This window comes from Dendropsophus ebraccatus, chromosome 6, assembly GCF_027789765.1.
Source record: "Dendropsophus ebraccatus isolate aDenEbr1 chromosome 6, aDenEbr1.pat, whole genome shotgun sequence".
In the NCBI taxonomy this organism is placed as follows: Eukaryota; Metazoa; Chordata; class Amphibia; order Anura; family Hylidae; genus Dendropsophus; species Dendropsophus ebraccatus.
In genome coordinates, this window is record NC_091459.1 from 140,628,245 (window position 1) to 140,644,964 (window position 16,720).

The 16,720-nt window shown below is 48.0% G+C and overlaps 1 protein-coding gene across 2 annotated transcripts in view; it reads right to left on the bottom strand.

Annotated features, from left to right (window-relative positions):
* Positions 1–1,169: 1,169 nt before the first annotated feature.
* VSNL1 (visinin like 1) overlaps positions 1,170–16,720 on the bottom strand; it is a 166,727-nt gene continuing 151,176 nt past the window's right edge. For both annotated transcript variants that reach the window (XM_069973146.1, XM_069973147.1), the window contains exons 3-4: positions 14,251–14,466; positions 1,170–2,379 (exon numbers count right to left, since the gene is read on the bottom strand). In XM_069973146.1, the coding sequence (XP_069829247.1) occupies positions 2,182–2,379; positions 14,251–14,466 (414 nt within the window). In that variant the 3' untranslated portion in view covers positions 1,170–2,181. The remainder of the gene's footprint in view (positions 2,380–14,250; positions 14,467–16,720) is intronic.

The window sequence follows — 16,720 nt, forward strand, 5'->3', positions numbered from 1 at the left end:
CCCTCCCCGTGCCGCTCACCGTTCTCCATCCCTCCCTGTGCCGCTCACCACTCATATCCCTCCCTGTGCCGCTCGTATCCCTCTCACCAATCTCCATCCCTCCCCGTGCCGCTTACCGCTCTCCATCCCTCCCCGTGCCGCTTTCCGCTCTCCATCCCTCCCTGTGCCGCTCACTGCTCTCCATCCCTCCCCGAACCGCTCATCGCTCTCCATCCCTCTCTGTGCCTCTCACCGCTCTTCATCCCTCCCCGTGCCGCTTACTGCTCTCCATCCCTCCCCGTGCCGCTTTCCGCTCTCCATCCCTCCCTGTGCTGCTCACCGCTCTCCATCCCTCTCTGTGCCTGTCACTGCTCTCCATCCCTCCCCGTGCCGCTCACCACTCTCCATCCCTCCCCGTGCCACTCTCCATCCCTCCCCGTGCCGCTCTCCATCCCTCTCTGTGCCTCTCACCGCTCTCCATCCCTCCCCGTGCCGCTCACCACTCACATCCCTCCCTGTGCCGCTCGCATCCCTCTCTGTGCCGCTCGCATCCCTCCCCATGCCGCTCACCACTCTCCATCCCTCCCCGTGCCGCTCTCCATCCCTCCCCGTGCCGCTCACCACTCTCCATCCCTCCCCGTGCCGCTCTCCATCCCTCTCTGTGCCTCTCACCGCTCTCCATCCCTCCCCGTGCCGCTCACCACTCACATCCCTCCCTGTGCCACTCACATCCCTCTCTGTGCCTCTCACCACTCACATCCCTCCCTGTGCCGCTCACCGCTCACATCCCTCCCCGCGCCACTCACCGCTCACATCCCTCCCTGTGCCGCTCACGAAAAAAAAGACATCCCCTGAAAATGAGACAGGGGTAAGGCACTGTCTTATTTTTGGGAAAATGTGGTATGTCTTCACTGTTTTCTAGGATTAAGAAGAGAAGAAGTCTGGGAGGCTTGGGCATTGGAAAAGGGAAGCCTCATTAATGGAGATGAGTAGGTTGATATGAGGCTCAGGGATAACAACACAATAAACTGAGCTAAGACGACTTGTGTCACCAAGTAAATTCATAGATTGTCGCCACCTTCCTCATCAGACAACATTACAGTCCATATAGCGTTGACCTTATGGGAACACAGACCATATGAAGGCCAATGGGTAAGAGTCTGCAAACAAAGTCTAGACACCACCGGGGAAAGAGTCAAATGGTATAAATTATTTATTTGGGGACATATATTGCAACCTCTTTTGAAAATTCAGAAGTCAGTCTACTTTTCTGATAAATCAATACTGCTTTCAATCCTATTGAAATAACAGGTCATCTCTCTATATCTTCATATATGCATCTCATGTATGAGTACCTATGTATATAATAGTATATACATAAACATACGTAGAATCCTCTTGGCTGAAACGTATATGTACATACATCTATATATTTATATTTATATATATATATATATTTTTCTCTGAATGAATTTTGGGAGGGTTTCAGTGGGACTTGCATTTGTTCTCTCGTTCTCTCTCGTCCTCTTGGTGCGATTCTTCTTTTTTTTTTGTTTGTTTTTTTCCAAAATTTGTCAAGGGTGCAAATGAGGTAAGAATTAAGGCAAACCTAAGAGGCATGCAAATGAATTACATATATATTCACCGACATCACGAGCACATTTGTGAAAGGGACGGGGTAGATCCATGAGCTGACGTCATGTCCCTCCGCCTGCCCGGGACTACTTTACAGCAGATGCGCTAGTCGGAACAGTAACATCGCCATGGCAATCAGTGTCACTACCACTAACACGTAAAAAGAGACACACAGCTAGCATCAGTAAAACAATAAATAGTATCATTATGCAGTACATTACTGATGCACAGGCTTCAGGGACTTATGAAATTACATTGCACACTTCACATTGTGGCAGTCATTTTTTTTCCTGTTTTTTTTTTGTTTGTCTGTTTGTTTTCTTTAATATATATATATAGTATATACTTTTAAAATTCTTTAGCAAATGACATTCTCATGCACACGAGTGTCTCAAACACAAGAAGCAAGTCCATTTATAGGTAGTCCAAGCAATTATTTTAGATTTTTTTTTTTTTTTAATTTTGTTTTTTTTTTTCTGTTTTCTTCGTGGAAATAGCTGCAAACTGAATGGAACATTGACTTTTTTTTTTTTAAATTTGTGCAGTCCGAAACACGTCAGGGTGAACTCATTTTTGAATGTCACACTGGAGCAGTAATACAATGGAGGGGTCGCTCTTTGCCGCTTCTTTGAATTCATCCAGTGTGATTTGGTCATCTTTGTTCTTATCCATCTTGCTGAAGATCTTGTCTACCCGCTGCTCGGGCGTGAGGCCGTCCTCATTCATTTTCATCATTATCACAGTGCCCACCATTTTATAGATTGCCTGGGGAAGGAAGGGGAAAAAAACAGAGATTGATGACTGTGGCCCCGGAGAGATGTACAGGGGGAGGAAGGGTTCACAAATTTGCAATATTAACAAAAGCAGTCGACCTGTGTTGCTGTTTCTGGCAATATAACTGATTGGACTATTCTGGTGCATTTGGTTGCCATAAATCAGCAATGATAATGATATATTAAATTATGCCCTTTCCTTCCCTCTACAGCTTTCTGTAGACATGTATAATTTTACTCCCCATGTTGTGTGATGTAAGAGTCCTCCTGTATACAATGAGCCCCCCACTGCTCCCTCTCTCAGCCATAGACTCCCTCCCCCAGCCATGTCCCGTTCCCACAGCCATAGACTCCCTCCCCCAGCCATGTCCCACTCCCCCAAGCCATTGACTCCCTTCCCCAGCCATATCCCACTCCCCCAAGCCATAGACTCCCTCCCCCAGCCATGTCCTACTCCCCCAAGCCATAGACTCCCTCCCCCAGCCATGTCCCACTCCCCCCAGCCACAGTCTCCCTCCCCCAGCCATGTTCCATTGCCCCCAGCCATAGACTCCCTTCCCCCAGCCATGTTCCTCTCCCCCAACCCATGGACTCCCTCCCCCAGCCATGTTCCATTGCCCCCAGCCATAGACTCCCTTCCCCCAGCCATGTTCCTCTCCCCCAACCCATGGACTCCCTCCCCCAGCCATGTTCCATTGCCCCCAGCCATAGACTCCCTTCCCCCAGCCATGTCCCACTCCCCCCAGCCATAGACTCCCTCCCCCAGCCATGTTCCACTCCCCCCAGCCACAGTCTCCCCCCCCCCCCCCGAACCATAGACTCCCTCCCCCAGCCATGATCCATTGCTCCCAGGCATAAAATCCCTCCCCCCAGCCATGGTCCATTTCCCTCAGCCATAGACTACCTCCCCCCAGCCATATCCCACTCCACCCAGCCATAGAAACCCTCCCCCAGCCATACATTTCCTCCCCCAGCCATGTCCTGCTCCCCCAAGCCAAGAATCCCTCCCCCAGCCATGTCCGCCCCTCCTGCCACAGACTCCCTCCCCCAGCCATGTTCCATTGCTCCCCCCCCAGCCATAGACTCCCTCCCCTAGCCATGGTCCATTTCCCTCAGCCATAGACTACCTCCCCCCAGACATTTCCTCCCCCAGCTATGTCCTGCTCCCACAAGCCATAGATTTCCTCCCCCCAGACATGTCCCACCCCCCCAAGCCATAGACTCCCTTCTCCCAGCCATGTTCCATTGCCCCTAACCACAGTCCACCCAGCCATGTCCCATTCCCACAGCCATAGAATCCCTCCCCCCAACCATAGACTCCCTCCCTCCAGCTATGTCCCGTTCCCACAGCCATAGACTCTGCACCAAAATCCACTAAAAAATAATCCCGTATGTGAATAGGGTTTCCACAACCCTGTTCACATACTACAGAAAATTTATATTAGGGGGAAAAAATACACTGCAGAATCTGCAAGGAAAAGCCAGCAGATTGGCCCGATTAACCCCGCGTAAAATGACTAATCCTCATGTGGATCTGTACCCTGTACAAACTGCACATCCAGGGTGGAAACCTAAAATAGTAAACCTCAAATTTCAGCCAAGGTAAAATGCATTTTATATCGACAATAGAAAAATCCAACACACGTTAAACTGCAACTGCATCCCCCTCCTCCCCTCTTCTCTGGATTTTTTGTGGACTGATAAGGTTTCCACACTGTGAACTGTGTCATTTCTCATAGGCTGGAAAAAATGACATATCCCTTATACCTCGGGAATGCACTTCGGAGAGGCGCGATGACTCTTTAATTGGAACCATGACAGCAATTAAAAATGTGGTCCATACAGTCAAAGTAATGGCAGAAATCCAAAGCATCCCTTGTAGAGATGAGCGAACCTTGAGCATACTGGAGTCCATCCAAACCCGAACTTTCGGCATTTGATTAGCGGGGGCTGCTGAAGTTAGATAAAGCCCTAAGGCTATGTGGAAAACATGGATATAGTCATTGGCTGTATCCATATTTTCCAGACAACCTTAGAGGTTTATCCAAGTTCAGCAGCCCCAGCTAATCAAATGCCGAATGTTTGGGGTCGGATCGACTCGGACCCGAACCCGGTTCACTCATCTCTAATCCCTTGGCATTTCAGCCAGGCATTGTACATCGTATCCCCCCCCCCCAACTTAAGAAGGTGAGACCCGCAAGATCCAGGAGCAGCACAACGGAAGCACAGGGGCGGTTGATTTCGGTGTTTGTGGGACTTCCTCTTTAACGTCAAGTTTGCATATCCCAGGATTACGTGCCGATCCAGCCCTACAGCATGTTGTTTCTGGCCAATAACTTTTGTAGTCGGCCCTCGGCCCCGGCTCTACCATCCTGACATGATGGATTTTCCCGTTGCATGTGCCGCAGAGTTTACACAGATCTCCGCATCCAATGAGCGCCGATTCTATGCTGAAATCCATGTAACAATCTGAACATGCCCCTAAAGCCACTGCTGTTGTGTGGATACAGAAGAAAAGACTTCCCGGCAAAGGTCACACCGCAGCCGCCAGACGCTCCAGAACAACGGCAGCGCATAGTTGCTATGGTGCCGTAATATTTCCATTTACTTGTGTTAATATTTGAGACAATAACAAAATAACAGGCGTCAGCCGAGGCAATTCTCCCCGGCAGGCCAAACTCTGATTAATGTTACTCATTATCCACCGAATTCCTTCTCCCTAATGCTGCAAAGCTTCAACACGCCGGCCCAGTCTCCCCGCTTCACTGAACCAAAGTCCCGGTCCCGGATCAATGAGCCAGGGCACAATATCAAGTAAATGTTTGTTCACAAGCAAATAGGTCTCTTCCTGTCGTGTAGATGGAGCTGCCTCAGGGTGCTCTACTATTACATTACCATATTTTATAGCTGACTGTGCCCAGTATTGAAATAAATGGACAATTACTTGTTGCTGGTACGCTATACGGGCGTCTAGTGGACGTTTCTACCTGAGTCTAAGAGTCTTGTCAGCTTATAATATGATATAACACGTGTGTGGGGCCAACACTGGTACGTAGGTGGGATATATACGTTCTAAATGGCGGCCTCCAACCGGGCCATGGTTCCTTTCTATCTAAGAGCACGGTTAAGGGAAGGGCAGAATGGGCAGCAGGTTGGGTCAGTACTGGTGCTGAGCGGATAAGCTGAAATGTTTGGGTTCAGCAGCATTCCCCGAAGTCGACTGATTGCCATTTGGCTCCCCACAACTGCAGAACTTAGATGAACCCCTATGGAGTCCTGAAAAACATGGATACAACCTCTGCAGCTACAAAAGGGGGTTCAAATGCCGAGCGTTAGGGTTCAGAGAACGTTGCCAAACCTGAACAGTTTGGCCTCTCCACTCAACATTAGTCAGTACCTAACAGGCACGTGAGAGACGGAACCAGAACTGTGACTGGAGTCAGCAGCCAAGGCCGGGATCAGAGCCAAAAGGTAATGTCAGGGGTAATATCAGAGCTATAACAGTGCCAGATGCCCGAACCAGGAGGCTACCTCAGAACTAGAATATGAGAACCATGGAAAAAAGCCAGGGGTAAGAACACAGAAGATCCAAATTGTGGGACAGACGCTAGAGAAGTAGAAACCACCCGCAACTGCAGCCGGCAGCCACCTCTGACGACATAAGACACTGATGGCGAGCCTGGTTGGCCTTGTTTCCCTATTCCCGGATAGGCTAACCATGTAGCCATAACAACGGACATAAGTGGACACTCCAGAGCATCCAAAATGGCTTACTATGGTTTCCAATAAAAAAAAATAGGAAGATCTGCTCTAGAGGACAAATTGTTAAGCAATGTAGTTATAATATTAAAGGGGTACTCCAGCGGGGGGGCATTTTTTTCCCGGGGAGGAGGTGGCTGAGGGAAACTACACCCACTTACTTCCCCGGTTCCAGCGGCGGGTCCCGCATTGCGGCGCTCCGGTCCCCGGCCGCTTCCTGGTGTCTGACGCGGGCCCGAGACGGTACATCTCAGGTCCGCTCAGCCAGTCAGTGACAGAGGCGGGATCTGAGTGAAACGGATCCCGTCTCCGTCACTGACTGGCTGAGCAGACGTCACGTTGATTGATAGAACTTTTCCTATACCCAGACAGGGTGGGATCTACTCGATCACTCAAGGCTAGTGAGGAAGAGAGGAGCCGCCACCAGGGACTGCAGACTGCTTGTGGTTTAGGCAGCATGAAAGTGATGACGGGTTCCCTTTAAACACAGAGCTGCTTTACAGAGGTTTCCGGCCTTGGACAATGTATTAAGAGGTGACCCGCTAATCTAATTTTGGTGCCGTAAGATTGATACTAAATGTGAAATTTTTTTTTTGGTACTATGCACTTGTGTTAAATTTTGTTCAGTCAGTATGGTTGTTAAATTTCCCCCCAAGTGTTCAAATTCCCTCTGTTACCACCACAAGGAAGATAAGGGATTACATAGCACCAAGTGAAAGGAAGGCGCTGTCTATGTAATGCAGGATAGGCCAGGTCCTCCGAAGAGAAGGATACAGCAACTCTCTGCTCTCTATAATAGGTGATAGGAATCCTCTCCACTAAATTAGAAATGGTAATATAGTGTCTGAAAATGGGACAGTAATCCATTATGGCTAATGTTACCATCCACTGCGCCGTCACTGTACCGCACAGGAAAATACTAGCAGTCTGGTGAGTAGAAAACTGGGTCATGTGAAAAGCTTTTACTTGTGGCGTCTTTATGTATATATTCAGAGAGAACTAACTGGAGATGCCCTGTAGAGCTCAATGCTGTGTCCTGGCCGCCAGTTATGTAGCTGATGTAAGAATTCCACTCGACTACTGGTGGGTGGCCGAGCACTGTCCTGCTGGTACACGCTATGTTGGCAGAACTTCCATGGGAGGCAACATGTGTTGGCAGGATGTCACTAAGCTGTGGGGGCCCTTTACATGGGACGATTATTATTGCTAAAAACTCTGCCAATGTAACAGTGGCAGAGATCAGGCAAGGAAAGGGAAAATGCCCAATCCTCGGCTGATCACGTATTTTGTACTGCAATAAAATATATCGCTATTGTCTGCCTATCTTCCTGTGTGAACATGGGACGTGTGGCTGATAGTAATACATTTAAAGGAGTTATCCGGCGCTACAGAAACATGGCCGCTTACTTCCAGAGACAGCACCGCTCTTGTTACCAGGTCAGGTGTGGTTTGTATTCATTCATTCATTCATTCAACTGAGTTCCAAAACCTGCACCCAAACTGGAGACAAGAGCGGTGCTGTCTCTGGAAGTTAGCGGCCATGTTTCTGTAGCGCTGGATAACCCCTTTTAAATGGCCATGAACGATGCAGTGATCGTTTGTGTTGCCCGTACCTTGTAAATTTAGCTGATCGGCACTCGTTTGCGGCCGTGGATAGCCGAAGATTGATTTATCTAAAAGGACCCTTAGGGCCCTATTAAACGGAGCGATAATCTGCAGATTCAGGCTGGTTCTGCAGATTATCGCTCCATGTAATATAAACAAAGATCAGCTGATGACAATGGTCATTGGCTAATCACGTCTATTGGTTCTGCCCAAAAATCATCAGCCACGCATCACTATGTGTAAAAGCAACGTGCGGCTGATGACTGTGTAAAAAAAATAATAATAAAAAATAATTATAATACATACCTGTCCACGCTCCATGGTGTTCTTCCCGCTTTCTGATCCCCGCAGTCGCCACTGAAGCTTCTACACCAGTCTTTGAAGTGACAGATCGCTCAACCAATCTCTGGCCACGGTGCTGTCCCATCTAAGTCAGTGACTGGCTGAGCGGTCTGTCACTTCAGAGACCGGCTCAGAAACTCCACCGTGGGGAGCGGGCAGAAGCAGGAAGATCGGTGCTTGTTTACATTAGTGATCAGGCCATGTAACACAGTCCTCATATCACTACTAGGGGTGATCACTGTCCTATGTGATGGCTCCTCACATCATCACACCAGCAGGGGGCAGTGTGTGTCTCCACAGCAGAGCCAGGACTGAAGCGCCCACCATGAGGCCGCCATACCTGGACCCAACTGACACTGGATTCATCCCTAATGACAATATGGTCCCGGCCCATCTTAATGCAGGTTCCTCCTTCCACAACGGCAAATGAAGGTCATAATCGCCATCAATGGCAGGACCTATAACAGGCGCCATGACACCAACTGCTAAGTGTCTGGAAATGGTCCGGGCAGAGACAGGGGGTGTAATGAAGGGGTGGGCTGTGTCCGGATGGTGGATGAGGAAACTGTGGGAGCTGTTTATGTTGTTATTGAGTTAAACAATACTCTTTACACCAGGGGTCCCCAAACTTTTCACACCGGGGGCCAGTTCACTGTCCCTAAGACCGTCGGAGGGCTGGACTATTAAAAAATATATATATAATCAAATCCCAGTGCAAAATGCCACAACCCCCCCCCCCCCAAAAGTGAAAGCATCCCTCTCTTTCCACCCCTCACCCAGCCCCCACTCAATCCCTCACTCCCCCCTCAACCAGCCTCCCCTAACTCCCCCTTCACACCCTCAACCAGCCCCCTCACCCCATATACTAATAATGTATCCCTGCATTGTCCCCCATATAGTTATATTGTCCCCCTGCAATGTCCCCCATATAGTTATATTGTCCCCCTGCAATGTCCCCCATATAGTTATATTGTCCCCCTGCAATGTCCCCCATATAGTAATAATGTCTCCCATATAGTTATTATGCCCCCCTGCATTGCTACAAAAAAAACAATTATACTCACCTAATACTGTGTTCATCTCTTCTAGCCTCTTCAGCCGGTCAGTCGCCGGAGGGATCCCCCAGCAGGAGCAGCGACGTCATCACTGCCCGTGGTTACATCCCAGGCGGGGGGGCTGGTGGTCCGTGCGGCGCGGAGGAGGCTGGCGGCAGGGATAACATCTCACACTGCTCCGAGATCTGTGGTCCTGCTCCGGGATCTGCAGTCTGGTGCAACGGACCGCAGATCCCGGAGCAGTGTCGGATGTTATCCCTGCCGCCAGCCTCCTCTGCGCCGCATGGACCACCAGCTCCCCCGCCTGGGCTGTAACCTGGAAATGATCTCTGAGGGATCCTCCGGCAGGGGCAGTGATGACGTCGCTGTACCTGCTGGGGGATCCCTTCGGCGGGGATGTCGGCAGCAGTGTGGATGCGGGGCAGGGGCTGGCGTGATCCGCCAGCCCCTGACCACCAATGAAAGAGTTGTCCCTTCCGGAAGTGCGGCGGGGGCCGGATAAAAGGCCCCGGGGGGCCGCATGCGGCCCCCGGGCCGTAGTTTGGGGACCCCTGCTCTACACCTTCCCACTCCTCCCAGTCCAATGAGACGCCCTCTCTCAACTGGGCAAAATGTCTTCTAGTGCGTGTAGCAGTCAACCACCCCTCACCAAGAAGTACACTACCCAAAAGTAGCCTCTGATAGCCTTAGGGTGCTATAAGACGGGCCAATGACGGCCCAATCAATACTGTAAGCTCTAGCATATTTGTGTGCAATCCATTTGTATCAGTTTTTCCATTGACTTCCATTATTAAAAAAAGAGCAAAAACGTGGTTGGATCATGTTTTGTGTGTGTTAAAAGTAATGGATATGTTAAACAAACCGCAAACCCGCAGTGTGAACCCGACCTTTGGCCATGTTCACACTACATGTAACACTGGCCGTTCTATGACCCTCTATACTGCAGTACTGGCCGGATGATTTTCATTTCTGGTGAATTCGAAAGCGGGGGCATCCGCGTGCACCCGCATCCCAATTCACTACTGCACACAATGTTGTATGTATACACGTCGGCCGGGATTCCACTTATTCACATACAATGTATGTGTCGTACAAATCACAGCGATTGCTGCAAATTGCAACAACGGCCGTGATTTATACAACACATAAGTTGTTGCTGCGATGAAAAACTGATGCATATCTGTTTTGATCTGTTTTTCCATTAACTTCCATAATAAAAAAACGGATCAAAAAAAGGAACAAAACGCATCGTTTTTTTTAACCACATTTTTGAGTATGTTAAAAAAAACTGATGCATTTTAATTTGTTTTGTTTTTTTTTATAATGGAAGCCAATGGAAAAAGATCAAAACAGATGCGCACATATACATCCGTTTTTTGTTTTTTTTTTGCAAAAAAAAAAAGAAAAAAAAAACTGATGAAAAACCGGACAGCAAAAAATGCAGTGTGAAGCCAGCCTGAGACTGCAGCCCTAGAATGGCAGCTGCATCCGTAGAGCTGGGGAATGTAACACAGCAATTACTGACATCCCCCCCCCCTCCTTTATTCGGTGCCATCGACCCTGTGATGTCTCTTATATAAGTCTCCCATATCATTATGCGGTGATGTGAGAGCACAGGGAGAACAGATGTATTGTCCCCTTCAGCTGCTGCTCTATGCGTCTGTCCATTATTCATAAGATTAGGAATGTATTAGCACAACATTGTGACAGCGAGCCGTGTCTGTAGGACTATGTGCTCTTATCTCGCTCTGCTTGCCCCCGGCCTGTGGTTACGGCAACGATGATCCCGGTCTAACACACATTGCTAGAATAAGCACAATCCTGTCCGCGCTGATGTAGCAGAGCTGGGTATGTGACGTAGCAGAGCTGAGTATGTGGCGTAGCAGAGCTGAATATGTGACGTAGCAGAGCTGAGTATGTGACGTAGCAGAGCTGAGTATGTGACGTAGCAAAGCTGAGTATGTGACGTAGCAAAGCTGAGTATGTGACGTAGCAGAGCTGAGTATGTGGCGTAGCAGAGCTTGGTATGTGGCGTAGCAGAGCTGGGTATGTGGAGTAGCAGAGCTGGGTATGTGGCGTAGCAGAGCTGGGTATGTGGCGGAGCAGAGCTGATTATGTGGCGTAGCAGAGCTGAGTATGTGACGTATCAGAGCTGAGTATGTGACGTAGTAGAGCTGAGTATGTGACGTAGTAGAGCTGAGTATGTGCCGTAGTAGAGCTGAGTATGTGGCGTAGCAGAGCTGAGTATGTGGCGTAGCAGAGCTGAGTATGTGGCGTAGCAGAGCTGAGTATGTGGCGTAGCAGAGCTGAGTATGTGACGTATCAGAGCTGAGTATGTGACATAGTAAAGCTGAGTATGTGGCGTAGCAGAGCTGATTATGTGGCGTAGCAGAGCTGAGTATGTGACGTATCAGAGCTGAGTATGTGACGTAGTAGAGCTGAGTATGTGGCGTAGCAAAGCTGAGTATGTGGCGTAGCAGAGCTGAGTATGTGGCGTAGCAGAGCTGGGTATGTGGCGTAGCAGAGCTTGGTATGTGGCGTAGCAGAGCTGGGTATGTGGCGTAGCAGAGCTGAGTATGTGGCGATGTGGCGTAGCAGAGCTGGGTATGTGGCGTAGCAGAGCTTGGTATGTGGCGTAGCAGAGCTGGGTATGTGGCGTAGCAGAGCTGAGTATGTGGCGTAGCACAGCTGAGTATGTGGCTTAGCAGAGCTGAGTATGTGGCGTAGCAGAGCTGAGTATGTGACGTCTCAGAGCTGAGTATGTGACGTAGTAGAGCTGAGTATGTGACGTAGCAGAGCTGAGTATGTGGCGTAGCAGAGCTGAGTATGTGACGTAGCAAAGCTGAGTATGTGACGTAGCAAAGCTGAGTATGTGACGTAGCAGAGCTGAGTATGTGGCGTAGCAGAGCTGACTATGTGACGTATCAGAGCTGAGTATGTGACGTATCAGAGCTGAGTATGTGACGTATCAGAGCTGAGTATGTGACGTAGTAGAGCTGAGTATGTGACGTAGCAGAGCTGAGTATGTGGCGTAGCAGAGCTGAGTATGTGACGTAGCAGAGCTGAGTATGTGACGTAGCAGAGCTGAGTATGTGACGTAGCAGAGCTGAGTATGTGACGTAGCAGAGCTGAGTATGTGGCGTAGCAGAGCTGAGTATGTGGCGTAGCAGAGCTGGGTATGTGGCGTAGCAGAGCTTGGTATGTGGCGTAGCAGAGCTTGGTATGTGGCGTAGCAGAGCTGGGTATGTGGCGTAGCAGAGCTGAGTATGTGGCGTAGCACAGCTGAGTATGTGGCTTAGCAGAGCTGAGTATGTGACGTATCAGAGCTGAGTATGTGACGTAGTAGAGCTGAGTATGTGACATAGTAGAGCTGAGTATGTGGCGTAGCAAAGCTGAGTATGTGATGTAGCAAAGCTGAGTATGTGACGTAGCAAAGCTGAGTATGTGACGTAGCAGAGCTGAGTATGTGACGTAGCAGAGCTGAGTATGTGGCGTAGCAGAGCTGACTATGTGACGTATCAGAGCTGAGTATGTGACGTATCAGAGCTGAGTATGTGACGTATCAGAGCTGAGTATGTGACGTAGCAGAGCTGAGTATGTGGCGTAGCAGAGCTGAGTATGTGACGTAGCAGAGCTGAGTATGTGACGTAGCAGAGCTGAGTATGTGACGTAGCAGAGCTGAGTATGTGGCGTAGCAGAGCTGAGTATGTGGCGTAGCTGAAGGCTCATGGGCCCTTGTACACGAGTTCAGCTTGGGTTCCCCTTCTCTGTTACATGTGAATTACATTGTAGATTTAGCCGAGTAATTCCGGGAATATCTGCCGGCGGTCCAGGATTTCTTATGTTGTATGTGAGTTGGGTTTCTTAAAACTGTACATTAAGGATTTAACCCATTGCACTGTAAAATGTGAATGAGTTTTCATTCTGCAACATGACAGTCTTCCTGCACATGAGAACATACCTCAGCCAGCCCTATATGCCCCATGTTCTTTAACTGATGCATGTAGTGCAATCTGTAGGTTTTAGATACCTTAAAGGGGTACTCCAGTGATTTTTTTTTTCCGAATAAACGGGTGTCAGAAAGTTATTTACATTTGTAATTTGCTTGTATTTAAAAATCTCCAGTCTTCCAGTACTTAGCAGCTGCTGTATGCACTGCAGGAAGTGGTGTATTCTTTCCAGTCTGACACAGTACTCTCTGCTGCCACCTCTGTCCATGTCAGGAACTGTCCAGAGCGGGAGAGGTTTTCTATGGGAATTTGCTACTGCTCTGGAAAGAATACACCACTTCTTGCAGGACATACAGCAGCAGATAAGTACTGGAAGACTGGAGATTTTTAAATAGATTTAAATTACAAATCTGTATAACTTTCTGAAACCACTAGATTTAAAAGAAAAAGATTTTTTGCCAGAGCACCCCTTTAAACTAGTACAATGAAAACGTTGCGCTCTCTACTGCCAGAAATCTCTCCTGCTCTGGACAGTTCCTGACATGGACAGAGGTGGCAGCAGAGAGCGCTGTGTCAGACTGGAAGGAATACACCACTTCATGCACAACATACAGCAGCTGGTAAGTACTGGAAGACTTGAGATTTTTTAATAGAAGTAAATTACAAATCTGCATCACTTTCTGACAGAGGTTGATAAAAAAGAAAAAAATCGCTAGTGTTCCCCTTTAAGGATATGTTCTGTAAAAGGACCAGAGCATCTTTACGATGTGGAACAGGGGGGTCCCAGTCCCACTTGTCACCACTATGATCACTATAGTTATCCCACTGTGTTTGGGAATAACAAGCAGTCCTATGTAAACTGCTATAGATGAAGCAGAGGTTACAGACACACCAGGACCATGGTGCCAGGGGGAAGCTGACTGCCTCATTGTCACATAAAAGAAAAGCAGTAAAAACCTAACCCTCTCTATCCGGGCGGCGTTATCACAACCCACCATGTAGCAGAGGACAATGCCCCTTTGACACCACATTCATCTTCCTTTGTGCCGTGTTAATTATCGCCCTCCATAGAAGCTTTCATCTAGGCTGGCCGTGATGTGCGGCGTTGGGCGGTGACGTGTAGCACAGCACTGCGGACGTAGCATCACTAACCTCTATGATCTCCAGCATCTCCACTCGAGTGATTTTACCATCTCCGTCCAGGTCATACATATTGAAAGCCCAATTTAGTTTCTGTTCAAAGCTTCCCCTTGAAGTGATGGACAGTGCGCAGATGAACTCTCTGAAGTCGATGGTCCCATCTCCGTTTTTATCAAAGGTTCTGAAAGCGTGCTGGGCAAACTTTGATGCGTCTCCATATGGGAAAAACTGGGAGATAGAAAGAAAAAAAACATCAGTATAAAGTGCTAAATATAACATCGATATAACAAATACATGGGATGTTGAGTAAAAGGCGTAATGGTTCATCTGATCCAGAGCTGTGAATCCTCTGTGCCAGCCATAGAGGCCATGATAAAATCCTGACTGCCTGCTGCCACCACTAGGGGGAGCTTAGGAGCTTACTGCAAACTGATTATATACTAAACTCAATAGGAATTCAGTATGCACTGTGGGGGGATTTATCAAAATGCGCTTTTGGCATCCGCTATAGAAAAGGGGCAGATTTGCCTTGTGGGCAGGCAGTGACGACGTGGCAGGGTAGGGAGAGTGGCCTCCTCCTGTGCAAAATTTATCAAGGTTTATGCCTGGAAACAGCCATAAACCAGGTAAAAATTTAGACGTTCTCCAGAGCAGGTATACATTTTTGCGTAATTTCTGCACCAAGCTCAGGTCCCACCGGGTTCACTAAAAGACGTGTGCCTCCTAGAGAATCTGGTGAAGTAATAGGGCCTAATTTAGGATCGGCATATGATTGCACTGATCTTAAAGGGGTAGTTCACAAAAAAAATCTTTCAAATCAATTGGTCCCAGCGATGGCCAGGGATTTGTAATTTACTTCTATTAAAAAAAAAATCTCAAATCTTCCAGTACTTATCAGCTGCTGTTTGTCCTGCAGGAAGTGGTGTAGTCTTTCCAGTCTGACACAGTGCTCTCTACTGCCACCTCTGTTCCTGTCAGGAACTGTCCAGTGCACTAGCAAATCCCTATAGAAAACCTATACAGCACAGCAAACTGGAAAGAATACACAACTTCCTGCAGGACATACAGCAGCTATTAAGTACTGGAAGACTTGAGATTTTTAAATAGAAGTAAATTTCAGATCTCTGGCACCAGTTGATTTGAAAGACATGGTGAACAATCCCTTTAATAAATATCCTCCTAGGAGTTTATTGGAACTGGCTGACCACAGGTGTATGACGTTTTGGGATGTGTTCCCACGTTCAGGTTTTTTTTTTATGCAGTTTTTGACGTCAAGGCTTGTATAAAGAAAAGATGGAGACCTCTCGTTTTAAATTCACTCTTGGTTTTTGATTGCGAAACTGCATGTGAAAAGCTGAATGTGTGGCTCGCGGCCTTCTAGCGTGTCCTAGATATCTCCGGTAAGAAGCCCGGCAGCTGTGTGAGCAGCGCATGTTCGGAGGGGGCTCCCGGTCTCCAAAGGTAAATAAATCATCTTTACATTCACTGACGGCAAGCAGAAAACGGGGAAGACGTGAAGAAGTTACAAATGTTTTATTAGGACTCTCTAAATCTTAGAACTCTTCCAAATTCTTCGCGTAGCGGAGACAACCTCTGGTTTTCTATTTCGAGACGAGTCACAGCATGAACTATGGTGCGTATCCACCATACTTATATCTTGAATATATTTCCTCTTGTATTATGGTAAATAACATTCACACACAGAAAAACAAAACATCCAAAACAGATAAAGAAACAGGCACTCACCTATTAACGTGTGATCTTCTTCTTTATTTCCAAAAAAATATACAATAAAAAACCAGAGGGAGAGGGAGCATGGCAAACAGGTCTCATGTTAAGACCTGTTTGCATTGCTCCCTCTCCCTGCAGTTTTTTATTGTATCGTTTTTTTGGAAATAAAGAAGAAGATCACACGTTGATAGGTGAGTGCCTGTTTCTTTATTTGTTTTGGATGTATATTGGGCTTTGCTACTATATAACAAAGCACCACTCGGACGTGTGTAACATTGTGTCTTGCCTGAGTAGCGGAGTATACAGGGATTCAGTAGTGCCGGGTCGAGTTGGCTTGTTGGACTGGTAAAAACAAAGCACTTCCACAACTTGGCCACAGCAGCAGATTTGCAGCTGCAGTAAAGTATCCAGGTGTCGCCATGTTCTGTACACAGTCCATAGAACAAGGACCTACAGTTATCTGGCGCTTTCCAGCTACTTGGGCATTGTGTTGGCCACCTGGCGTAAAATTCAACCACATAGATAAAATAGGGGAGATTTATTAGAGTTGTAAAAACAGATGATTTGGGGCTTTCGGGGGCCAAGGGTGGAGGTATTTCTGAAAAGGCACAGTCTGTGAATGTCGGCTATGAAGGTGTGCAAGAGCGGAGGACACGCTACCTTGCAGCAGCTCGCCACCAAAATGAACCAGGAGACATCTTGACAAGTGTCTAACACAGTTGGGTGAACCTTCCTGCTTATGGGGCTACGA